The 26,233-nt window shown below is 49.6% G+C and overlaps 1 protein-coding gene across 6 annotated transcripts in view; it reads left to right on the top strand.

The window, feature by feature from the left end:
• MYLK (myosin light chain kinase) overlaps positions 1 to 26,233 on the top strand; it is a 108,281-nt gene that overhangs the window by 24,219 nt on the left and 57,829 nt on the right. For 3 of the 6 annotated variants that reach the window (XM_072122093.1, XM_072122095.1, XM_072122092.1), the window contains 9 exons: positions 7,743 to 7,950; positions 8,525 to 8,573; positions 9,041 to 9,206; positions 11,234 to 11,399; positions 13,146 to 13,164; positions 14,678 to 16,227; positions 17,145 to 17,348; positions 17,670 to 17,804; positions 22,791 to 22,943. In XM_072122093.1, coding sequence (XP_071978194.1) covers positions 7,743 to 7,950; positions 8,525 to 8,573; positions 9,041 to 9,206; positions 11,234 to 11,399; positions 13,146 to 13,164; positions 14,678 to 16,227; positions 17,145 to 17,348; positions 17,670 to 17,804; positions 22,791 to 22,943 — 2,650 coding nt within the window. Of the gene's footprint in view, positions 1 to 7,742; positions 7,951 to 8,524; positions 8,574 to 9,040; positions 9,207 to 11,233; positions 11,400 to 13,145; positions 13,165 to 14,677; positions 16,228 to 17,144; positions 17,349 to 17,669; positions 17,805 to 22,790; positions 22,944 to 25,370; positions 25,510 to 25,563; positions 25,645 to 26,233 lie in introns of those variants that run through there. The other 3 variants (XM_072122094.1, XM_072122096.1, XM_072122098.1) reach the window with 3 other exon arrangements.

The following is a 26,233-nucleotide window of genomic DNA, read 5'->3' as shown; positions in this document are numbered from 1 at the left end:
TAATATGTTTTAGGCTGAGTAAGTGGGGGGATCTTCCTTTAGCTCACCCCGAGAGCTGACAATCGGATCTGTGACACTGTACTATGGGAGAAGCCACAGCTATATATAATAGTGGTAAATCCTGTATGCACCCCCTTGTTCTTCTTGTTTCGTGCTGCCTTCTATTCATGCACCAGGAGGCCCAGGATGAGCGTTGGACTCGGTATGCTGCAGAGCTGGAGTGGTGACTGAGGGTGAGAGGAGATGTACGGGGCTGCCAGCGGGAATGTTGGAGGCTCCAGCCTCATCCATGGACCTCACAGCTTCCTGGCTTCATCTCCTCAGCAGATATGCAAACGGCGAGACAGGAGATTTACCCCGGAATATCTTTCCAAGGAGAAATCTCTCCAAAACGCAGGCAGGAAAAGCAGGAGCCCCTGTATCCAGGATATCTATATTACCCCCAGAGCTGTAGATTATGAGACCTTCCATGTGAGACAATTCAGGAGACTTTCGGGTATGAAGGCTGTCCTGTAGGGGGCACTGCTACACCCATGTCCTCCCTGTGCCCGCACCGTGCCCCTGGGACTAACTGTGAATTGTGCTGTGTATACCCAACCATATACTGCTTCTGTAGTAGGAACCTTGGAGTCCTGGAAGCGAGGGCTTGGCAGGTTGAATAAGATAATTACGGACTCGAGAAACCCAAATCATGATTCTAAGGATAGAAGGAAGAACAGTTATGTCCCATCTATCTATTAGATTGTACAGAGATGGTACAACCTGCAGGCAGTGACTGATGCATATTACTGTATTCATCTATGATGTCATAGGGGATTTTATTTATTTTATTTTATTTTTATCTGTATCAATGTTATGTCATTTATAGTAATTGTATTGTTCTTTTTATGGAGTAGCATGTAATAACTGTGTTTCCTCTTTGAGATAATAAATTAAAGGACACCTGTCATCAGGTCTGTGTCACGATTCCTGTCACCTCTACCTGTTGGAGCAGCTCACAAGGATCCCATCCCAGCCTTTATCTAGTTATTTCATACATTAATCATTGTAAAATCATCTATTTTTTATCATGTAAATGAGGCTGCTCACATGGTCAGGGGCAGTGATGTCACCCCTGTTCCCCCTCCCCTCTCCTCCCCCTGCTCATGTCTGTGTGTAATGTATAGTAAAGCACAGTTAGTGTCTGTACCTGCTGACATGCTGCATCCTCCTAATATACAGGTGAGAGACACAGACATCAGCTACACATGAATCTGACATGTTCTGCTGTAACATGGCTGCCTGGAGCTGCTGTATCTCTCCTAAACACACACACAGGCACACACATGCTGCAGGGGGCGCCAGCACCAGGAAGCACATCATTATACAGCCTCACATCATTATACAGGCTGTCAGTCATGCACTGGGGGTGTGGCTGTGCCTCCCACTCATGAATAGAGTGGACAGCTTGAATATGCTAATGCTTCATTGGACATTTCACAGGTCATTTGCATACAGCTTTAGGACCCCATTGCTTAGGTTTACAGGCATGTAGAGGGACAATGAAGGGATAGAGACAATGCTCTCTAATGGCAGTTTATGAAAATATATTTAGTTTAAGGGGGTTATTTTGCATGACGGGTTCTCTTTAATTATTATTATTATCCTGGGGCATGAACTCAGCTGTACTCAATATTCTGCTGCTGGTGCAGTCACTGTGTACATACATGACATTACTTATCCTGTACCGATCCTGAGTTACATCCTGTATTATACTCCAGAGCTGCACTCACTATTCTGCTGCTGGTGCAGTCACTGTGTACATACATGACATTACTTATCCTGTACTGATCCTGAGTTACATCCTGTATTATACACCAGAGCTGCACTCACTATTCTGCTGGTGCAGTCACTGTGTACATACATGACATTACTTGTCGGGAGCGACCATGATGTCTCCCTGCCTCTTTGCTCTCGGAAGGCAGACAGGCCGTGCCTCTCTATCCAAAACGACAAATCAACCTCCTGCCCCGCTACATTGATCGTCCTTTCACCCTTCTGTAAGGCCTGCAGGAGGCGCCGTTGCAAAAAGCCGTCCCCAGAGACGAGGATGATGGAACCCCACTTCCCCCAGCAGCGACACTGGCATAGCTCTTAACAGCTCTTAACCCCTGCACCCACCACATTAACACTACCCACCTCCATGTTACACTAAGCAGCATTACCTGCACCACCAGTCACTCCATCACTCACCCCCATAACTGGTAATGGTTCTGCACCACTCACTCCACTCACACTAGTCACCACAACATTACTGACACCACTCACACTGGCTGGACCAGCACCAACATCACGGGACATGACCACCTCCGCATCTTCAGGCACAAGGGACCCCAACTTGTGTCACACTTGTGCCCTCCGCATCATCGGTAGCAGATGTTATTTTACTTTTCTTAGGGGAAGGTAGGAGTCGCCGCTGATCTTTGGCCGGTATGTGGCGCCGCTGATTCCCACCTTCCTCAGCACTCCTCTGCAGATTATCTCCAACACCAACGCAAAACAGAACTTTAGGTTTAGGTTTGGGAGGTCCGGAGCCCTCAGCCTCGGCGACCCCTCCACACTGCCGCCGCTCTATAACCAAGTGATAAGCGGCAACAGCATGAAGAGGCGCCGAGGCACCGGAAGCTGCCACCAGTGCCGGGCTATCCCCCCTCCCACTTGGGGACGCACCACAGCACTGGATTTGGATGGTATCGCAACAGCCGAGCCGCCCTTACTGTCCGGCCTTCCGGCCGATGCCTCCCCTGCTCCCCCACTGTTACCACAAACAGAGACGGAGCCCATCGTCACATAAGATGTCACACCTGTAATCTCCCCGCTCCCTGGCACTGAGTCCACTACAGGACCTGTGCTGGGCTGGGTAACGGGGCTCGCACAGTGAGCTGACCCTGCGGCCGACCCCGGTTTTACGGGGAGGGGGCTGTAGACTAGACTCACCACTTCCACGGATTTGGTCTTCTTCTTTCGTGGTTTGCTGCCCCCCGGTGCATCCTCCGGCAGATCATCTCCAAAAGTAAAGTCCTGGAGGTGCACAGGGGACTCGAGCCGTCGGATCTCCTCCATCAGCGCCCCTCCCTGGTGGCTGTCACTATCCTCACCCGGGCCGGCAGAACCGCAGCCAGATGACATAGCCGCTTGTCCTGCAGGGGGCCCACTGCACGGCACCGGACTTTCCTCCTCCGTCTGACTCTCAGGCTGAAGCCCCATCAGCCGCCTCTGCTTTTCCTCCTCCATCTCCCGGAACCGCTCATCATTAAGAATCTTTTCTTTAAATGAACCGCTCCTCTCTAGCAGATACGCTTTCCTCTCCTCCAAGGCCTGGATATCAGTCTTGAGCCTGGATATCTCTGCCATAATCTGCTCCTTCTTCCTCTTTGGGGCAGAGCTTGCCCTGGCATGGGCGCACCTGAGCTCCTCCCGCAGTCTCCTCACTGTCTTACTGGCTTCTTCGTACTCAGAGAGGTGGCCCAGAGCCCGGGAGGCATAGGTGGAAATAGACTCCCGGGTCCTCAGCATTCCCCAGCGCTCTTCACTGAGTTCAGCCTCACCTCTCTGAGCACTCAGCTTTCCCGCGGGCAGGGCCGCATCTGCCATGAGGCGAGATGAAAATCTCGCCTCGGGCGGCAGAATGCGGCATTTTGCAGCTCCAATCTGGGCGATTCGGGCGCCCGCCGGCGCCCGAATCTCCCTTCAGATAAATCGCACCTGTCTCTTTAAGAAACAGGTGCGATTTACATGCGGAGCGGCGCAGCGCCTTTACGGCTGCTGGCGTCGCTCCGTACAGTGCAGTGACACAGGCGGCGGATGATGACGTCACGCGCCTGTGTCACTCAGCGGAGCCGTGGCTGCCAGAAGAGCCGCGTGAATATGGGAGCCGTGGGAGCACCCTGCCGTGAGGTAAGTACAAGTTTTATTATTTTTATTGTCCAATTATTAATTAAATATATATATATTAGGGGGCGATTACTGCTGTAACGGGGGGGGGGGTGAGGGGGGGGTGTCTTCTATATACGTTTTTACTGGGGAGGCTGTGTATAGTTATAAGGGGCCAGATCCCATTTTTCCTGGGGGGGGGGGGGTGTTGTATATATTTATATGAGGGGCCAAATTCTTATTACACTGGGGGGGGGGGGGCTGTATATATTTATATGGGGGGCCAAATTCTTATTACGCTGGGGGGGGGGGGCTGTATATATTTATATGGGGGGCCAAATTCTTATTACACTGGGGGGGGGGCTGTATATATTTATATGGGGGGCCAGATTCTGTTTATTCTGGGGGGCTGTATATATTTATATGGGGGGCCAGATTCTGTTTATTCTGGGGGGCTGTATATATTTATATGGGGGGCCAGATTCTGTTTATTCTGGGGGGCTGTATATATTTATATGGGGGGCCAGATTCTGTTTATTCTGGGGGGCTGTATATATTTATATGGGGGGCCAGATTCTGTTTATTCTGGGGGGCTGTATATATTTATATGGGGGGCCAGATTCTGTTTATTCTGGGGGGCTGTATATATTTATATGGGGGGCCAGATTCTGTTTATTCTGGGGGGCTGTATATATTTATATGGGGGGGCATACTCTGTTTTTTCTGGGGGGCTGTATATATTTATATGGGACCAGATTCTGTTTATTCTGGGGGGGGGGGGGGGTTGTATATATTTATATGGGGCCAGATTCTGTTTATTCTGGGGGGGCTGTATATATTTATATGGGGCTGGATACTGTTTATACTGGGGGGCCTATAAAAATAAATTATATATATATATATTCATTAGGAGGTGCTATATATTTACATCAATCAGGGTAGTACTCTATATAAATTCACATGTAACATAATAACTGGGTGGGATATATTATTCATAAGATACAATAGATTACTTTGCATCATGTAAACCAAATGTTGGGGGGGGGGGTCTGTATTAATAAATTGGGGGTGTTGTATATTGATTGGTGCTTAGCATGCTATAATTCCAGTAGAATATTTATATATAATGAAGGGATGTTTTGTATGTGTGGAGCGTGCGGTCACTTGTGTTGTGAGGGGTATATATTATTTAGGAGCGCAGTGTTGTTATCCAGGAGACTTTATACTGTAAGTGACTGTGGTATTTTTAGGGACGCCGGGGAGAGATGCTGCACGGAGCTGAAGACATCCGGCCGTGAATTCAGCCGTGATACGTCATGGATTGGAGAACCCGGAATAAAGTTCTCCTGATGGAAGAGATTGTCATCTATAAGGTACTAGATGCCACTAATGCCTCTCAGGTCCTGTAGTCAGTCACACAGTGTCAGGGAGCTGCCTGTGGGGATGTTAATTGTTAGTAAAGTTTTCAGCATTTTCTGAACACGGAGCGGGGGGGGGGGGGGGGCGGGGGGCAGCATTTTAATATTCGCCTCAGGCAGCAAATATGCTAGAATCGGCCCTGCCCGCGGTATCCAGCTTTCCCGAGGTATGCAGCTTTCCCGAGGTATCCAGCTTTCCTGGGGTTTTGCTGCTTTTTGAAGCCTTAGCTGGCCTTGGGGTACTTGGAGCAGCATTGCTGCTGTTCCTTGTAGATCTTCTTACCCCCAAGGCTTCCGCAGCACTGGCCGGTATCTGGCTACCCCTGCCTCCCGCCGGCCTAGACCAGGAAGCAGGAGCCTGGGACTTGCCGCTTTGGCTCATGCCTGGAAACCCACTCCCTCCCTGGGAGAGGAGAGAGCAGGCCCCAGGTGGAGGTGGTTTTTCCTGGAGCTCAGAGCAGCAGCAGCACACAGCCTCTCACAGCAACAGAGAGTTAACGAGGTAACGAGACACACCAGAGCTGCACTCACTATCTGCTGCTGGTGCAATCACTGTGTACATACATGACATTACTTATCCTGTACTGATCCTGAGTTACCTCCTGTATTATACACCAGAGCTGCACTCACTATTCTGCTGCTGGTGCAGTCACTGTGTACATACATGACATTACTTATCCTGTACTGATCCTGAGTTACATCCTGTATTATACTCCAGAGCTGCACTCACTATCTGCTGCTGGTGCAGTCACTGTGTACATACATGACATTACTTATCCTGTACTGATCCTGAGTTACATCCTGTATTATATTCCAGAGCTGCACTCACTATTCTGCTGCTGGTGCAGTCACTGTGTACATACATGACATTACTTATCCTGTACTGATCCTGAGTTACATCCTGTATTATACTCCAGAGTTGCACTCACTATTCTGCTGCTGGTACAGTCACTGTGTACATACATGACATTACTTATCCTGTACTGATCCTGAGTTACATCCTGTATTATACTCCAGAGCTGCACTCACTATTCTGCTGCTGGTGCAGTCACTGTGTACATACATGACATTACTTATCCTGTACTGATCCTGAGTTACATCCTGTATTATACTCCAGAGCTGCACTCACTATTCTGCTGCTGGTGCAGTCACTGTGTACATACATGACATTACTTATCCTGTACTGATCCTGAGTTACCTCCTGTATTATACACCAGAGCTGCACTCACTATTCTGCTGCTGGTGCAGTCACTGTGTACATACATGACATTACTTATCCTGTACTGATCCTGAGTTACATCCTGTATTATACTCCAGAGCTGCACTCACTATCTGCTGCTGGTGCAGTCACTGTGTACATACATGACATTACTTATCCTGTACTGATCCTGAGTTACATCCTGTATTATATTCCAGAGCTGCACTCACTATTCTGCTGCTGGTGCAGTCACTGTGTACATACATGACATTACTTATCCTGTACTGATCCTGAGTTACATCCTGTATTATACTCCAGAGTTGCACTCACTATTCTGCTGCTGGTACAGTCACTGTGTACATACATGACATTACTTATCCTGTACTGATCCTGAGTTACATCCTGTATTATACTCCAGAGCTGCACTCACTATTCTGCTGCTGGTGCAGTCACTGTGTACATACATGACATTACTTATCCTGTACTGATCCTGAGTTACATCCTGTATTATACTCCAGAGCTGCACTCACTATTCTGCTGCTGGTGCAGTCACTGTGTACATACATGACATTACTTATCCTGTACTGATCCTGAGTTACATCCTGTATTATACTCCAGAGCTGCACTCACTATTCTGCTGCAGGTGCTCTGCTGCAGGTGCAGTCACTGTGTACATACATGACATTACTTATCCTGTACTGATCCTAAGTTACATCCTGTATTATACTCCAGAGCTGCACTCACTATTCTGCTGCTGGTGCAGTCACTGTGTACATACATGACATTACTTTTCATTTATTTCTCTATAAAATATAATCATATGTTGAGCCCCTTCTCCCTTCCCTGTGGGTCTTCCTTGTGGTTCGGGAGGATACGGAGACCCCATGTAGTAATCTCTTGTCCCTGTGTCAGCAGATCCATGGTTCGGGTGATATGTGGTGTAACTCTTGTGCTGATACTTTGTGTTCATCATTAACAATCAGAGTTGATGGATACCAAGGACTGGATGCAGATACATTGTACTGGGGTCACATTGTGATAGACCAGATCTGATCTTCTGCCCTGACCATTGATGGTGACACATATGGATATCTTCTCCCATCCTGGGGACTTGTCTGGTCACTTCTGATCCTGTTCTTTTGCCCTTTGTCCACTCTGAGGTTTTTGTAGTGGATTCTGTGTTGCGCTTATCTTCTCTCTCCTTCTGGTTTTAGGTCCAGGGTTCTCCTGATCCTCAGGTCACATGGTACAGATACGGGGAGCCAGTTGTCAGTGGGGGGCGCTGCACGGTGGAGCAGACCCCTCGAGGAACCTTCTGCCTCACCATAAAGGAGGTCACAGCAGAGGATGGTGGGAAATATACCTGCGAGGCCACCAATCAGGAGGGGGTGCGACAGGTGACCATCGAGCTCACTGTGGAGGGTAAGTCATCCATAGTGTGAAGAGACTCCACAAAAATGTGAGGGGGGAGAGGCAGGGGATGTAAGCAGGATCAATCAGTAACTACAATCCCCAGCGGACACACAATGGTCCCATTGATGATCACCCCAACCTCTGGGACAAATCTGTGATAACCTGTGGCCAGGATCCAGACATACGACATAGATCCTGTGGGAACCTGCTGTACAAATAGTAACGAGGTGTAAACCATACCCCTCCAGCAGGGGGCGATCAGCTCATAATGTAGATTGTCCGTTATTAGATTGATGTGTCACATTATCAGAGTGATTCCATGTGGGTCCTGTCCCGCAGAGCTTGCACTCTAAGGCCGGTGGCATTTTGAACCCGTTTTTGGTCAGTTTTTAGGGAAAAAACGTTAAAATTTTTAAAACACATCAGTTTTTGTCCGTTTTTCCCAATTATTATAATTAGTAAAAAACGGATACATTTCCAAAAAACCGGTCTGCTTAAAAACGGCCCAAAAACCGTTTCCAAACACCACGTGTGCCACCACCCTAACCCCTCGCTGACCCTGCTATGTTTTTGTGTTTTGCAGGTACCACAGCCGTGAAGTACAGCTTACGCTCGGGGGGCAGGAATGTGGGGTGAGAGGCCGGGGTTATGGGTGCTCGTTATCTGATGTTTCCCTAAATGTTGGCTCCCTGTTCATAATCGTCCAATGAAAACTCTTCTCCTGTGTCATCGCCAAGTGATCACTGTGATGGGTGAGGGTGTGGGGGGGGGGGGCGAGGGAAGGGTCCCACTGACCATAACAGATTAAGATAGAATCCGTGATCAAGGCCACAGCAATACATTATAGGGCCACATGTGGGGCCCCTGGTGGTCAGTACGTGGGACACAATGGTAAACATCACATGATTGGATACACTCTGGTCACATCTAGAGCTACATCACCAAAGGGGATATCAGCCGCTTTCACACTCTGATGGTATCTACTATGTGTAATGTATGTGCCCTGCCAACATAGCACACAGATGTGTGACTGCAGCTCTGGATGTGACTAGAGATGGGATGATTATCTCTCAAGTATATGTCTTTTGTGTTTCTTCAGGAGTCCTTTTTCTGTTCCTGCAACAGAAAACCAGCCAAGTATTTGGGGGGGTAGCCCCCCTAAATTTGTCTCTAAGCCGACCCGCGTTGTTGTGAAAGAGGCTCAGACCGGAAAATTCTCATTCAAGATAATCGGACGCCCGCAGCCCACAGCCACCTGGAGTAAGGTCAGTCACCGTGGGCCCATTGCACCCCCCAATCAGTAGAGACCCCCGCCGTCTCTATCCACTCTGTGCACCCCCTGATCAGTAGAGACCCCCAGTGTCTCTATCCACTCTGTGCACCCCCTGATCAGTAGAGAGCCCTCCGTGTTTCCCTGGGCCCAGTGCCCCCCAATCAGTAGAGACCCCCGGTGTCTCTATCCACTCTGTACACCCCCCGATCAGTAGAGACCCCCGGTGTCTCTATCCACTCTGTGCAACCCCTGATCAGTAGAGACCCCCGGTGTCTCTATCCACTCTGTGCACCCCCTGATCAGTAGAGACCCCCGGTGTCTCTATCCACTCTGTGCAACCCCTGATCAGTAGAGACCCCCTAGTGTCTCTATCCACTCTGTGCACCCCCTGATCAGTAGAGACCCCCCGGTGTCTCTATCCACTCTGTGCACCATCTGATCAGTATAGACCCCCGGTGTGTCTATCCACTCTGTGCACCCCCCGATCAGTAGAGACCCCCCCCGGTGTCTCTATCCACTCTGTGCACCCCCCGATCAGTAGAGACCCCCCCGGTGTGTCTATCCACTCTGTGCACCCCCCGATCAGTAGAGACAACCCCGGTGTGTCTATCCACTCTGTGCACCCCCCGATCAGTAGTGACCCCCCCCTGGTGTCTCTATCCACTCTGTGCACCCCCTGATCAGTAGAGACCCCCCGGCGTCTCTATCCACTCTGTGCACCCCCTGATCAGTAGAGACCCCCGGGTCTTTATCCACTCTGTGCAACCCCTGATCAGTAGAGACTCCCCGGCGTCTCTATCCACTCTGTGCACCCCCCGATCAGTAGAGACCCCCGGTGTCTCTATCCACTCTGTGCAACCCCTGATCAGTAGAGACTCCCCGGTGTCTCTATCCACTCTGTGCACCCCCCGATCAGTAGAGACCCCCTAGTGTCTCTATCCACTCTGTGCACCCCCTGATCAGTAGAGACCCCCCCGGTGTCTCTATCCACTCTGTGCACCATCTGATCAGTAGAGACCCCCGGTGTGTCTATCCACTCTGTGCACCCCCCGATCAGTAGAGACCCCCGGTGTCTCTATTCACTCTGTGCACCCCCCGATCAGTAGAGACCCCCCCGGTGTGTCTATCCACTCTGTGCACCCCCCGATCAGTAGAGACAACCCGGTGTGTCTATCCACTCTGTGCACCCCCCGATCAGTAGAGACCCCCCCCTGGTGTCTCTATCCACTCTGTGCACCCCCTGATCAGTAGAGACCCCCCGGCGTCTCTATCCACTCTGTGCACCCCCTGATCAGTAGAGACCCCCGGGTCTTTATCCACTCTGTGCACCCCCTGATCAGTAGAGACCCCCGGGTCTCTATCCACTCTGTGCACCCCCCGATCAGTAGAGACCCCCCGGTGTGTCTATCCACTCTGTGCACCCCCCGATCAGTAGAGACCCCCGGGTCTCTGTCCACTCTGTGCACCCCCTTATCAGTAGAGACCCCCGGGTTGCACCCCCTGATCAGTAGAGACCCCCGGGTCTCTGTCCACTCTGTGCACACCCTTATCAGTAGAGACCCCCGGGTCTTTATACACTCTGTGCACCCTCTGCGCCCCTGTTCTCCACTCTCAGCAGCTCTGGAGTCTTCAGCGAGTTTCCCGGTGACTGGGATTTACCATCTTTGCCAGTAATAATTGGATCTTCGTGGTTTGGATCGGAGTGAAGGCGCAGTCAGTGCACAGTAATGTCTCATGTGGGATACACAACCATAAAGTGTCACCCCCTGTATGTGTGTATCCCAGCAAGCATTGCAGCTTGTTGGATGGCAGCCATTAATACTGTGGAGCTTGGGATGTGACTGGAGTATAACACATAAGGGGACAGCAGCATTGCAGCTCTGAATGTGACTACAGTGTAAAACATTAGTCTGGAGCTCTGGTTATAACTGGGGTGAGATGTGTGGATGGTGGAGCAATAGAATGATGATTGCAGCTCTGGATGTGAGTGGAGTATAACACAGTCTCTTCTCTTCTCAGGAGGGCGATGATCTGCAGAGCGGCGGGCGATATAACATATATGATAAGTCCGGGGTTTACTTTGTGGAGATCCAGAACGCGTGTAAGGCGGACGCCGGGACATATACCTGCACCGCGGTGAACAGCTGCGGGAGCAGTGCCGCCTCTCTGGAGCTGCTCGTACTAGGTAAATAGGGGGTCCACACTGTCGAGGGAGGGGGTTCACTGTGATCAGGTAGGTCCACAGTGTGCAGGAGGCTGCAGTGTACAGGACACCCAAAGTGCATAGGTCCACAATATTTAGGGGGTCCACAACGTGTGTGTGTGGGGTCCGCAGTGTGAATGTGGAGGGGGGGTCTGCAGTGTGTGTGGGGGGGTCCATAATGTGTAGCGCATTCGCAGTGAGTGTTGGAATCTGCAATATGCAGGGCGTGTACATCGTGTGCAGGGGGTCACCAGGCAGTGTGCAGGGGGTGTACATCATGTGCAGGGGGTGACCAGGCAGTGTGCAGGGGGTGTACATCGTGCGCAGGGGGTCACCAGGCAGCGTGCGCTGTGGGGACATCAGTGTGTAGGGGTCCACAATGTGAAGGAATTTTGCAGGCAGTGTACAGGGGGCTCCACATGTCAGGGTAAAGCAGATTTGATCTTTTCCTGGATTAAGTTAATATTCTGTAACGACCCATCAGCTCTGAGCAGTGACCATGGTTTTTGTATGGAGCCTGGCGGTTCCTCCATTCTTCTTTGTACATCTAGAGGCTGGAGGTTCCTCCATTCTTCTTTGTACATCTAGAGGCTGGAGGTTCCTCCATTCTTCTTTGTACATCTAGAGGCTGGAGGTTCCTCCATTCTTCTTTGTACATCTAGAGGCTGGAGGTTCCTCCATTCTTCTTTGTACATCTAGAGGCTGGAGGTTCCTCCATTCTTCTTTGTACATCTAGAGGCTGGAGGTTCCTCCATTCTTCTTTGTACATCTAGAGCAGTGATGGCAAACCTTTTAGATACCGAGTGCCCAAACTACAACAAAGACCCGCTTATTTATCGCAAAGTGCCAACACAGAAATGTAATTTGTGATTTATACTCCCTTCTCTGTCACAGCTTTCATTGAACCGGCACCCTGAGGACACCAATAAAGCAGAAATAGTCCCAGGTAGAGCTGTCACTTTAAAATGGCTCTGTGCACAGCAAGTCCTGGGCTGTCTGGGACTGCAGGAAGATACCTGGAGTCATCTCTGGTGATGGCCTGAGTGCCCACAGAAAGGGCTCTGAGTGCCACCTCTGGCACCAGTGCCATAGGTTAGCCATCACTGATCTAGAGGCTGGAGGTTCCCCCATTCTGGCCAGGGGGCTGTGCAGAGTTTGATGTTTCCCTGTATCGGATGAGACTTTTTATGGCTTCTTCTTGCAGATTTGTTGTGGATACAACTGAAAGATTCTGGTTGGTCAGCTTCGGGTTGCAGTCACATGATTGGTCAGCTGCAGGTTGCAGTCACATGATTGGTCGGCTGCGGGTTGCAGTCACATGATTGGTCGGCTGCGGGTTGCAGTCACATGATTGGTCGGCTGCGGGTTGCAGTCACATGATTGGTCGGCTGCGGGTTGCAGTCACATGATTGGTCGGCTGCGGGTTGCAGTCACATGATTGGTCGGCTGCGGGTTGAAGTTACATGATTGGTCGGCTGCGGGTTGCAGTCACATGATTGGTCGGCTGCGGGTTGCAGTCACATGATTGGTCGGCTGCGGGTTGCAGTCACATGATTGGTCAGCTGCAGGTTGAAGTTACATGATTGGTCGGCTGCGGGTTGCAGTCACATGATTGGTCAGCTGCGGGTTGAAGTCACATGATTGGTCAGCTGCAGGTTGCAGTCACATGATTGGTCGGCTGTAGGGTTTATGTAAATGGTCTCTGATTGAGTTTGTGTTCTCTTTCAGGAGGTGATGGGACTGATGGGTAAGTACAACCCCTGACACCAGATGCCACCTGTAATTTATGATTATCTGCTGACTGTCATGGTGGATCTTCTGCAGCCACATGACGTAACCAAGGGCTCTCTGCAGCAACATTCACTAATGACCCATACAGACCCATACATAACCAGCCCCAGATAGTCCAGCTGTAGGTTCATTGAAAAAAATAATTAAAAAAATAGTAAAAAAAAAAAAAATCAATAAGATTCACCCCTTTTTCTCTACAACTGATATTCAACTAAATAAACAGTAAAAATCACAAAAAAATCACAAAATGACTGATCAAAATTTAAAAACGGTTATTCCCGATGGAGAACCCCATAATAGAAGATAACGCCCACATAATAAATGTTATAAAAAGTGATCAGAATGTGACACAGTCCTCAAAATGATAGCAATGAAAACGTCAGCTCATCTAACAGCTCCTACACCATAGGATGAAAAAATAAAGTTTTCACTTTTGAAAATGTATTAAAATACAATAAACCTATATAACCTATATGGTAATAACTGAGCCCACGAGAAAGTGACACAAATGAGTTTTTTTTTTTGCCAATTTCCCCACATTTGCAATTTTTTTCCAGCTTCCCAGTACACGGCATGGAATAATAAATAACATCACTGAGAAGTAACGTTTGTTAAGCCCTCACACATGGAAAAATGAAAACATTATAGATTTTAGAAGGTGGGAAACGAAAAAATGAACGGAAAAACACTGCGTCCTTAAGGGGTTAATATGCAGTTGCTTCATGAATTAATATACAGCCCCACAAATTAACGTACAGCCCATATTAACTGTAACAGCCAGGCTCCATTATTTAGGTATATACCGCCCCCTGCCCCATCAATTAGTTAAATGCACATTAAGCACCTTGTAGTGGGCAGTAGAAAAATAATAAAAGTTAACTTACCTCAAGCATATGCAGGTCCAGTGCTCCATCCCACGCTCTGTTCACCTTTTTCTGAGGCCACAATCTTCAGCGCAGCGTCTACTGTGCAGCAGCAGGGACACTGGTGGCGTGAAGTCATCACGTCGCCGTCCGGCACTGTGAGCAGAGACGCTCTGCCTGCTAATTGATGAAGCAATTGATCCGCTTGCCTCCCTGTCACCTGCACCAGCACACTGTCTCTCAATTACATTGGTGACACAAGGATGCAGATGTAATTGAGTTTCATGATCTGGCCAGCGTGTGCCATGGGAGCTCTGTGGCCCTGGAACTTGCCCGGGTAAGTCGGGTGCTTGCGCCGGCCATGCTCCTGACTCCATTAGGCCACAGCCGTGATAGTGACTCCAGCTCAGCTGCACGTCGTCTCATTGGAGGCTTATATCGCTGTGCTATCTCCTCCATACTGTGCATTGTCTGTAAGAGTCTTCGGTGGTCTAAGATCTTTCATAACACTGTCTACTGCTTCATTACTATAAACTGCAGCCTCTTTTCTGATAGCTTGTAGTTGTGACTACAGCTTGTTAGCTTGTAGTGTTTTTTTCCCCCTAGAAGTCCTCGATCTACGCTGATGTCAACAAATAAAATAGCGGTCACTTCTCAGGCTGACACTAACCGTACGGAAGAGAGATGCTCAAAACCAAAGTCTACCAAAGATGAATCCGACCTTCCTTCAAAGAAACTCCCCCCAATGCCTTCTGCACCTTCCATTTCCTCTGTGCCTTCTGTTTCTTCCACCTCCTCCATTTCCATTTTGTCCAGCACTAAAACAGAGTCTCCAAGGAGCATTGAGAAATATTCCTCCATGACTTCTCAGGGCATAGATGTATCTTCTGTCATACGTGGCCTCTCTGGAGGATCCACAAAGGACGATCTCCCAAAGAAACCTCAGGTCATGAGTTCTACCAAAGTGTCCTATTACACCGCACTCCTAGAATCTAAGACTAACCTGTCGTCATCTGGCAGAGATTCTGTGCCGCGTTTTTTGAAGGACAAATCTCCGTCTACACGGACCGCGGTTTTGCACTATAACTTAGAGACAATGCCAAGACCTTCTCTGTTGCCAAGTGGAACTACCAAGGAGCCAGACACTGTAACCTCTAGGTACCTAGAATCCAACATCACTGCTCCAGCTGCAGCAAGAGGAATAATCTCCCCAAACGAGAAATCTCCCCCTCGGAATATGCGGAGCATTAAATCAATGGCCACCGAGAGCAGTCCTAAAAAGACCACAAAAATTGGTGTGGGGGAATGTCCTTATGGTCAGCAGCCTCAGGTGGGCGCAGGGCAGAGTTTAGCTTTACCTTCTAAGAACTGTCATTCTGTGGAGACCTTACTGAAGGAAACTTCATCTGGAGTTGTCTGCTGCGCTAAGACTCCTCTCACTACATCCAAAGACCCATGTCCTAGGACCACCCATGAGCTTGATCCAAGCACAGAACCCACCAGCTCGTCACTAAGAACCACCTCCCTGAAGAAGACTCCATCTCCGTTAGTCTCCAGCCCCAAAATGTCTCACATGATTGCCAAAGACCTACATGTTAGGACCATAGATGAACCAGACCTATGCACACAATCCACCAACAGATCACTAAAGACCATCTCCTTGAAGAAGACGCCATCTCCAATGGACTCCATCCCCAAGACATTTCACATGACAGCCAAAGACGCTCATCCTTGCACCACAGATAAGCCAGACCTGTGTACACCATCCAAAGGCTGCTCACTGGAGACCTTCTCCCTGAAGAAGACTTCCACAACTTCTGGCAGATCCTCTAAGAAAGAAGATTCTGACCCAAAGCCTGAGAATAGACCCAAGAGAGAAGAATGCAGAGGTGTGGAGAAGGCCCCCAAGATAACTGCACCAAGCACCGAGAAGTCTCCTCAGAAATCATCCAGCAGTATCACCCTGAGACCGGTGAAGGTGCATCCTCAGCTGGACACAGGAATGCAGCAGAATGTGGAGGGACTTGTGTCCCAGGGAGCATCTGAACAGAAATGGACTCTACAGGCAGCTGACTCTGGAAAAGCTCCAGTCTTTGAGCTTGCCCCAACCAGCCTGGAGGTCTCTGAGGGCAGCAAGGTTGTTTTCCAGTGTAAAGGTATGGAAACCTGTATGGAAAAGGTATGGATCTCTGTATACAGAGATCTATATGTGCCCCCCTGAAGGCTGAGGTCGCTCTCTAGTGGTGGCGGTAGATGAAGGCTGAGGTCGCCCTCTAGTGGTGGAGGTAGATGAAGGCTGAGGTCGCCCTCTAGTGGTGGAGGTAGATGAAGGCTGAGGTCGCTCTCTAGTGGTGGCGGTAGATGAAGGCTGAGGTCGCCCTCTAGTGGTGGCGGTAGATGAAGGCTGAGGTCGCCCTCTAGTGGTGGAGGTAGATGAAGGCTGAGGTCGCCCTCTAGTGGTGGAGGTAGATGAAGGCTGAGGTCGCCCTCTAGTGGTGGAGGTAGATGAAGGCTGAGGTCGCCCTCTAGTGGTGGAGGTAGATGAAGGCTGAGGTCGCCCTCTAGTGGTGGAGGTAGATGAAGGCTGAGGTCGCCCTCTAGTGGTGGAGGTAGATGAAGGCTGAGGTCGCCCTCTAGTGGTGGAGGTAGATGAAGGCTGAGGTCGCCCTCTAGTGGTGGAGGTAGATGAAGGCTGAGGTCGCCCTCTAGTGGTGGAGGTAGATGAAGGCTGAGGTCGCCCTCTAGTGGTGGAGGTAGATGAAGGCTGAGGTCGCCCTCTAGTGGTGGAGGTAGATGAAGGCTGAGGTCGCCCTCTAGTGGTGGAGGTAGATGAAGGCTGAGGTCGCCCTCTAGTGGTGGAGGTAGATGAAGGCTGAGGTCGCCCTCTAGTGGTGGAGGTAGATGAAGGCTGAGGTCGCCCTCTAGTGGTGAAGGTAGATGAAGGCTGAGGTCACCCCCTAGTGTCCTGATCTTTGGGCAGTATTCTCTTCCTACACATGACCAATGAGCAGAGCTGGGGTTTCGTGTCAGTGTGTCGGTATACTCTGTGAGGGTTTTTCTTCTCTGTGCCCAGTGTCTGGAGATCCTCGGCCTCATCTTGAATGGTTTCGGGAAGGCTCCCGGGTGCAGGAGACGGAGGGCGTTCTCATCCGGGAGGGATTCCGCATCCATTCCTTATATCTGCTGAAGGCCCGGCCAGAGGACAGCGGCGACTTCAGCTGCCATGTCTCCAATGTGAACGGGAGCCAAGTGTGTACCTGGAGCCTGAAGGTGAAATGTAAGTTGTGAGTGGCCACTAGGGGTACTGCACCCTCAGGAGGAATAATGTGGACTGGGTCACAAAACTGCTTATACTCCAGCATTGTAGAATATGTAGTTCCATCTCATCTCCCACAATGCACTGCCACCTAGAGGATTCACACGAGTTACAAGGCGACCAGCCTGTGCTGCTATACACTGCTCCTGGAGCATGGGTCTTGCTGCAGCTCTACATGTGACTAGAGCATAAGACATGGTGTAAATAAGATGTGGTCAGTCTTCAGTTCTCCGCCCCTGTCCTGGGCTTGTGTTATATTATTATATTCTTATTTTATTTCAGCATTTGAAGCCGTAGAGTTCCCCCCACGCTTCATCAATGTCTTAAAGTCACAATGTGTGATGGAGGGAGAGGACCTGGTCCTAAGCTGCACCGTCCATGGGGATCCTACCCCCGAAATCACCTGGATGTTAAATGGTAAGAGAAAATACATGGTGACTGCACCAAACCAACAATTTCTAGTGCCACGGCGGCTCCCAGGGCTTTATCAGGTATTATACCCCATGTTTATTGCCTGTTTGATGTATTAATACCCCTCCTGTACCCTGGAGGAGATATATACATTACACTTGTCATTACAACAGTAGTTTTATAGGGGATTATTCTCAGTAGTTGTAGGGTGTGATATCAAAATGTAATCAAGAGTCAATACCCCTACACAGCAGTATGTGGGGTGCTGCACCACCTTGCCCAAATCGGGTCAAAATTTTTCGGACAACCTCTGTGTATTTAGACTCTAGATAGTGAGGTACAAACTTGTTTATTAATAGGATCCACCGCTTTATGGTGGGGACGTCATGCGCTTTCCATGACATTACGACTGCCTTATGTGCATAGTAGAGGGCGAGTCTGCAGAAGATCTTATCATAATGCCCATGAATTAGCTCAATGATTATACCCAGGAGGCAAACTTTTGGGGACAGAAGTCGAGGCATGTCAAAATGAGAATGTAGAAATTCCATAACTGCGGCCCAGAATGGCTGAACCCTGCTGCAGGACCACACACAATGGAGAAAGGACCCACTGGCACCCTGAAGCAAGTGTCATCATCCATAACACCTATGCGGTGGAGTTTTAATTCCTGCACCACCCCACATGCTCCAACCAGGGAGGGAGACGAAGTGGACCAACCCTAGGTTTAGCCATAGAGGTGTTCTAGGGGATTAGAGGGGAAGCAGTTTGGGCCAGCCCATGAGCACGTTGCCAGTTTACTGCATCCGCTCTCAGCGGGGATAAGGACAGATGTACAGGACTTGTATCTATACAGTAGGCTAGCAAGGGCTTCATACGAACCCAGGAGAGCCCCAGCCAGTGCAGTGGCAGCATTTGATCTATCAATGTCTATCCACCACCTAGCGTAGACTAACTGGGAGGCCGAGTAGTACAAATACGTATCTGAAGCTGCCATGCCCCCCCCCCCCTCTCTTTTAGTGCCTGTAACAGTTCCAGACTGAAACGAGGGGATCCCCCCTGCCAATAAGACGTGCGCAGCATGCTCTCAATGCGCCTAAATAGGCTCCTAGAAAGCAGGACCTGACAGACATGAAAAAGATAAAAGAATTTGGGGAGGAATATCATTTTAAAAATATTGATACGACCTAATAGGGAGAGTGGGAGAGCCACGTAGCCGGGATTCCGTGTCCGCCATTAGGGGCTCAAGGTTAAGTTCTGGGTAGGCACGGACATCTCTAGAGACCCAAATACTTAAAACTAGAGACCACCTGCAGAGGGACTGGGAAAGACATGAGTGATATATTCCTTTCAGACAGCGGGAATAACAAAAATTGCCCCCGCAAATAGGAGAGGGTACAGTGTGCCCCTCCCCATAGAGAACGTTTTTGAGATATCTAGATTTGTTCTGATCCGGGCCTTGGGCTCATGATACAATAGCTTCACTAAGGCAGTGAATCTAGGGCCGATCCCTATCTTCGATAACAGAAGCCATAAGTAAGGCCACTCAACAGAGTCAAATTCCTTACAGGTGTCGTAGGGTGTGATATCTAAGCTTCTGTATATTGTATTGACACTGATGAATTTTATACCTGCCCTGTGCAAACCTCCAGACTGAACTCCTGTGCACCGCTGTATCTCTCATGAAATTGTGTATTATTGTATTTTAAAACAATTAATTAATAAATATTTTTTATAATGTATCCAGTGTCCTTATATGGTAGTGAGTCACAGTGACTGCACCAGTAGCAGAATAGTGAGTGCAGTTCTCAAGTATAATACAGGATGTAACTCAGGATCAGTACAGGATAAGTAATGTCATGTATATACACAGTGACTGCACCAGCAGCAGAATAATGAGTACAGCTCTGGAGTATAATAGAGGATGTAACTCAGGATCAGTACAGGATAAGTAATGTCATGTATGTACACAGTGACTGCACCAGCAGCAGAATAGTGAGTGCAGCTCTGGGGTATAATACAGGATGTAACTCAGGATCAGTACAGGATAAGTAATGTCATGTATGTACACAGTGACTGCACCAGCAGCAGAATAGTGAGTGCAGCTCTGGGGTATAATACAGGATGTAACTCAGGATCAGTACAGGATAAGTAGTGTCATGTATGTATACAGTGACTGCACCACCAGCAGGATAGTGAGTGCAGCTCTGGGGTATAATACAGGATGTAACTCAGGATCAGTACAGGATAAGTAATGTCATGTATGTATACAGTGACTGCACCACCAGCAGAATAGTGAGTGCAGCTCTGGGGTATAATACAGGATGTAACTCAGGATCAGTACAGGATAAGTAATGTCATGTATGTACACAGTGACTGCACCAGCAGCAGAATAGTGAGTGCAGCTCTGGGGTATAATACAGGATGTAACTCAGGATCAGTACAGGATAAGTAGTGTCATGTATGTACACAGTGACTGCACCAGTAGCAGAATAGTGAGTGCAGCTCTGGGGTATAATACAGGATGTAACTCAGGATCAGTACAGGATAAGTAGTGTCATGTATGTACACAGTGACTGCACCAGCAGCAGAATAGTGAGTGCTGCTCTGGGGTATAATGCAGGATGTAACTCAGGATCAGTACAGGATAAGTAGTGTCATGTATGTACACAGTGACTGCACCAGTAGCAGAATAGTGAGTGCAGCTCTGGAGTATAATACAGGATGTAACTCAGGATCAGTACAGGATAAGTAATGTCATGTATGTACACAGTGACTGCACCAGCAGCAGAATAGTGAGTGCAGCTCTGGGGTATAATACAGGATGTAACTCAGGACCAGTACAGGATAAGTAATGTCATGTATGTACACAGTGACTGCACCAGCAGCAGAATAGTGAGTGCAGCTCTGGAGTATAATACAGGATGTAACTCAGGATCAGTACAGGATAAGTAATGTCATGTATGTACACATTGGGGCAGATTTACTTACCCGGTCCGTTCGCGATCCAGCGGCGCCTTCTCTGCGGTGGATTCGGGTCCGGCTGGGATTCACTAAGGTAGTTTCTCCGCCGTCCACCAGGTGGCGCTGCTGCGCTGAAGTTCCCCGGAGGCGCAATGGAATGTAATTTTCGCGACACATTTTTTTTCTTAAATGCGGCGGTTTTTCCGAATCCGTCGGGTTTTCGTTTGGCCACGCCCCCCGATTCCCATCGCGTGCATGCCGGCGCCGATGCGCCACAATCCGATCGCGTGCGCCAAAATCCCGGGGCAATTCAGGTACAATCGGCGCAAATCGGAAATATTCGGGTAACACGTCGGGAAAACGCGAATCGGGCCCTTAGTAAATGACCCCCAGTGACTGCACCAGTTGCAGAATAGTGAGTGCAGCAGTGGAATATAATACAGGCTGTAACTCAGGATCAGTACAGGGTAAGTAATGTCATGTATGTACACAGTGACTGCACCAGCAGAATAGTGAGTGCAGCTCTGGACTATAATACAGGATGTAACTCGGGATCAGTACAGGATAAGTAATGTCATGTATGTACACAGTGACTGCACCAGCAGCAGAATAGTGAGTGCAGCTCTGGGGTATAATACAGGATGTAACTCAGGATCAGTACAGGATAAGTAATGTCATGTATGTACACAGTGACTGCACCAGCAGCAGAATAGTGAGTGCAGCTCTGGGGTATAATACAGGATGTAACTCAGGATCAGTACAGGATAAGTAATGTCATGTATGTACACAGTGACTGCACCACCAGCAGAATAGTGAGTGCAGCTCTGGGGTATAATACAGGATGTATCTCAGGATCAGTACAGGATAAGTAATGTCATGTATGTACACAGTGGGGCACATTTACTTACCCGGTCCAGTTTCAGTCCCGCGGTGTGTTGCCCGAAGAGGTTTTTGGTCTGGCGCGATTCGCTAAGATCGTGCGCCCGAGTTCCTGCAGGTGTTGCTGCTGTGCCAAGGTCCGCCGGAATTCACCTTCTTCTTCCTGGTGCATGTAAGTGCGTGATCTTGCGATACATTTCGTTTTTTAAATTCCTCAGTTTTTCCAAATCTGTTGGGTTGTCCGATGGCCAAGCCCCCCAGTTTCTGTCACTTGAAAGCCGGCGCCGATGCGCTTCAATCCGATCATGCACGCCAAAATCCTGGGGCAATTCGACGCAAAACGGAAATATTCAGGAAACCTGACAAAATTGCGGCGTTCGGACCCTTAGCAAATGAGCCCCAGTGACTACAGCACCAGCAGATCAGTGAGTGCAGCTCTTAGGTATAATACTGGATGTAACTCGGGATCAGTACAGGATAAGTAATGTCATGTATGTACACAGTGACTACACCACCAGCAGAATAGTGAGTGAAGCTCTGGGGTATAATACAGGATGTAACTCAGGATGAGTACAGGATAAGTAATGTCATGTATGTACACAGTGACTGCACCAGCAGCAGAATAGTGAGTGCAGCTCTGCAGTATAATACTGGATGTAACTCAGGATGAGTACAGGATAAGTAATGTCATGTATGTACACAGTGACTGCACCAGCAGCAGAATAGTGAGTGCAGCTCTGGAGTATAATACAGGATGTAACTCAGGATCAGTACAGGATAAGTAATGTCATGTATGTACACAGTGACTGCACCAGCAGCAGAATAGTGAGTGCAGCTCTGGGGTATAATACAGGATGTAACTCAGGATCAGTACAGGATAAGTAATCTCATGTATGTACACAGTGACTGCACCAGCAGAATAGTGAGTACAACTCTGGTATAATACAGAATGTATCTCGGGATCAGTACAGGATTGATGTGTTCTGAACATTACCTCCAGTTACCTTTCTGACCACATGAGGGCACTGTCGCCTAGTAAATGTTGCTATTGCATTTGCAGAATTTCATAACTGTGATTGTTGCTTCTTTCTGATGCTCCTTGTTGTGTCTGTGCTTTTGTATTTTTACCAATCTCTTTATCCACTATAGACCAGGTCATCCAGTATGCCAGTGCCACATATATAGATGGGGTAGCAGAGATGATGGTGCAGGATGTTCTCCCTGAAGATCAGGGTGTCTACAGCTGCCTGGCCCGGAGCAAGTGTGGATCGGCCTCCTGCAGCGCAACAGTGAGTGTAAGCGGTGAGTGACTCCCTCCTGCAGCAGATGTGATTGTCCATACCGATGTGTATGACAGTCCGCCTGGACTCCGTACATTGTAACGAACCATTAACTGTGAGAACTTTTAGATGTGTAAAAAACCCCCACACCTCTGAATGTGACAGCAGAAATGTTGGAATTGTTAATTCATTGAAACATGGTAACCACTAGGGACATGTAAGGGGGTGATGACCCCCAGGAACATGTAAGGGGGTGGTGACCCCATGAGGAGCCCGATAAGTGACTGCACCTCTGCTGAGCCTGATAAGTGTCTGCACCTCTGCTGAGCCCGATAAGTGACTGCACCTCTGCTGAGCCCGATAAGTGACTGCACCTCTGCTGAGCCCGATAAGTGACTGCACCTCTGCTGAGCCCGATAAGTGACTGCACCTCTGCTGAGCCCGATAAGTGACTGCACCTCTGCTGAGCCCGATAAGTGACTGCACCTCTGCTGAGCCCGATAAGTGACTGCACCTCTGCTGAGCCCGATAAGTGACTGCACCTCTGCTGAGCCCGATAAGTGACTGCGCCACTGCTGAGCCCGATAAGTGACTGCGCCACTGCTGAGCCCGATAAGTGACTGCGCCACTGCTGAGCCCGATAAGTGACTGCGCCACTGCTGAGCCCGATAAGTGACTGCACCTCTACTGAGCCTGATAAAAGGAGTGCGTGGGGGCGAGGTACACACAGTAAATCAGAAGCTTCACGTCGTGAAGATTGGGTGAAACATTTATTTAATTTCTCGAGTCACGAGCCTAATAAGTGACTGCCCCACTGCTGAGCTCCATTGTTTTGTAAGATATGTGTGCGCCCATCCATGAGCGGTGGTGAAGTTAATGTATCGGGGTCTTCAGCTCATTATTGTGCTGCAGCCTTATATGGTCCCCCCTGTATTGTGCAGGGGGCATGATCCCGGGGGTCTCCTCCCTGAGCTGCTCTGTGTCTCGTGTTGCTGCGGTCGCCCTTACATGTGTCTCGCGGTGCAGGAGCGCAGACCATATATATATATGAGGAGCGGAGAAGTGATTTAATGGACGGCAAAAGGAATTCCTGATTAATCCCCGGGATGAAGGTGGAAAATATCTGCAGGTTCTGCTGCCGCTCCTGACACAAATCATCACAGAACGTAAACCTGGCAGCGAGAGGACGCACATTACTGTCATGTATCTGTTGGAAACCGAGCCCGGCCACGGGTCTGGAAGTCATCTGTGACATGTCGGAGTAATGTGCAGGGGGATAAGGAGCTGCCGGGCACTGCTCCTCATGCATAGGATGGAGAGTAATGTGCAGCCCTGCAGGGAGATAAGGAGCTGCCAGGCACCGCTCCTCATACATAGGATAGAGAGTAATGTGCAATCCTGCAGGGAGATAAGGAGCTGCCAGGCACCGCTCCTCATACATAGGATAGAGAGTAATGTGCAGCCCTGCAGGGGGATAAGGGGCTGCCTGGCACCGCTCCTCATACATAGGACACAGAGTAATGTGCAGCTCTGCTGGGGGATAAGGGGCTTCCTGGCACCACTGCTTTTATATAGGAGAGAGAGTAATGTGCAGCCTTGCAAGGGGATAAGGAGCTGCCTGCCACCGCTCCTCATGCATAGGATAGAGAGTAATGTGCAGCCCTGCAGAGGGATAAGGGGCTGCCTGGCACCACCACTCATACATAGGATAGAGAGTAATGTGCAGCCGAGCAGGGGGATAAGGGGCTGCCTGGCACCGCTCCTCATGCATAGGATAGAGAGTAATGTGCAGCCCTGCAGAGGGATAAGGGGCTGCCTGGCACCACTCCTCATACATAGGATAGAGAGTAATGTGCAGCCCTGCAGGGGGGTAGGGGGCTGCCTGGCACCGCTCCTAATGCATAGGATGGAGAGTAATGTGCAGCCTTGCAGGGGGGGAAGGAGTTGCTGGGCACCGCTCCTCATAAATAAGATAGAGAGTAATGTGCAGCCCTGCAGGGAATAAGGGGCTTCCTTGCACCGCTGCTTTTATATAGGAGAGAGAGTAATGTGCAGCCTTGCAAGGGGATAAGGGGCTGCCTGCCACTGCTCCTCATGCATAGGACAGAGAGTAATGTGCAGCCCTGCAGAGGGATCAGGGGCTGCTAGGCACAGCTGCTCATACATAGGATAGAGAGTAATGTGCAGCCCTGCAGAGGGATCAGGGGCTGCTAGGCACAGCTGCTCATACATAGGATAGAGAGTAATGTGCAGCCCTGCAGAGGGACCAGGGGCTGCCTGGCATTGCTCCTCATATAAAGGATAGAGAGTAATGTGCAGCCCTGTAGAAGGATAAGGGGCTGCTTGGCACCGCTCCTCATCCGGTTATGGAGGTGCAATGTTGGGAATATTGTGGGACCCCCCTGGGCTGTGTTATATTCTGGGGAGGGGGCGAGGAGCTCGTGTTATAAGCTCATTACTCAGAGGGAGGTTTCCTCTCCATGAAGATTAATCTGCTGAAATCCTGATGACATCCCGGGCTGCACCTGGTGTGCGGGAAGCCTCTGCGGGATGGACGGGCTGTACACACACGCTGCACGGGGGGCACGGTAGGAGCTTCTGTGTCGCTGTCCTCCGCACCCACCTGTCGCTAGCCACTAGGGTGCCCACCAGTCACGTGATCCCCTGCAGCAGACGTCACGGACTCGGACGCTCAGGGTTTTGCTCATGGAGGAGACAGAAAAGTAATGAAAAATTGTGTTAAACTCAATAAGAGAAATTCCTCCAGAGCTTTATGGTTGGGTCAGGGGAGATCTCCTGTGGGGGTGATCCAGGGGGGGGCAGCACTTCCGCAGCTCATGACCTTGTGCTGTGTTTAACGCTGAGTCTCAGGTTTATCCGATAATCCTTTTACCCTGAGAGATTCCATGTTACAATCTGTGCAGGAGCCAATGCATCCGGGGGAGGACACAGTGAGACCCCCACCACACGCTGCACCCTGACCATGGAGCAAGGTGTCCCCAAAACTGTGCAGGAGGGTGTGTACAGGGTTATAGGGGTGCAGGAGAGTGTATACAGGGTTATAGCGGCAGGAGAGTGTATACAGGGTTATAGGGGTGCAGGAGAGTGTATACAGGGTTATAGCGGCAGGAGAGTGTATACAGGGTTATAGGGGTGCAGGAGAGTGTATACAGGGTTATAGCGGCAGGAGAGTGTATACAGGGTTATAGCGGCAGGAGAGTGTATACAGGGTTATAGCGGCAGGAGAGTGTATACAGGGTTATAGCGGCAGGAGAGTGTATACAGGGTTATAGCGGCAGGAGAGTGTATACA

This window comes from Engystomops pustulosus, chromosome 8 (genome assembly GCF_040894005.1).
Source record: "Engystomops pustulosus chromosome 8, aEngPut4.maternal, whole genome shotgun sequence".
Taxonomy (NCBI): Eukaryota; Metazoa; Chordata; class Amphibia; order Anura; family Leptodactylidae; genus Engystomops; species Engystomops pustulosus.
Note: the sequence above shows the minus strand (reverse complement) of the source record. Positions and strands in the feature narration are given on the sequence as shown.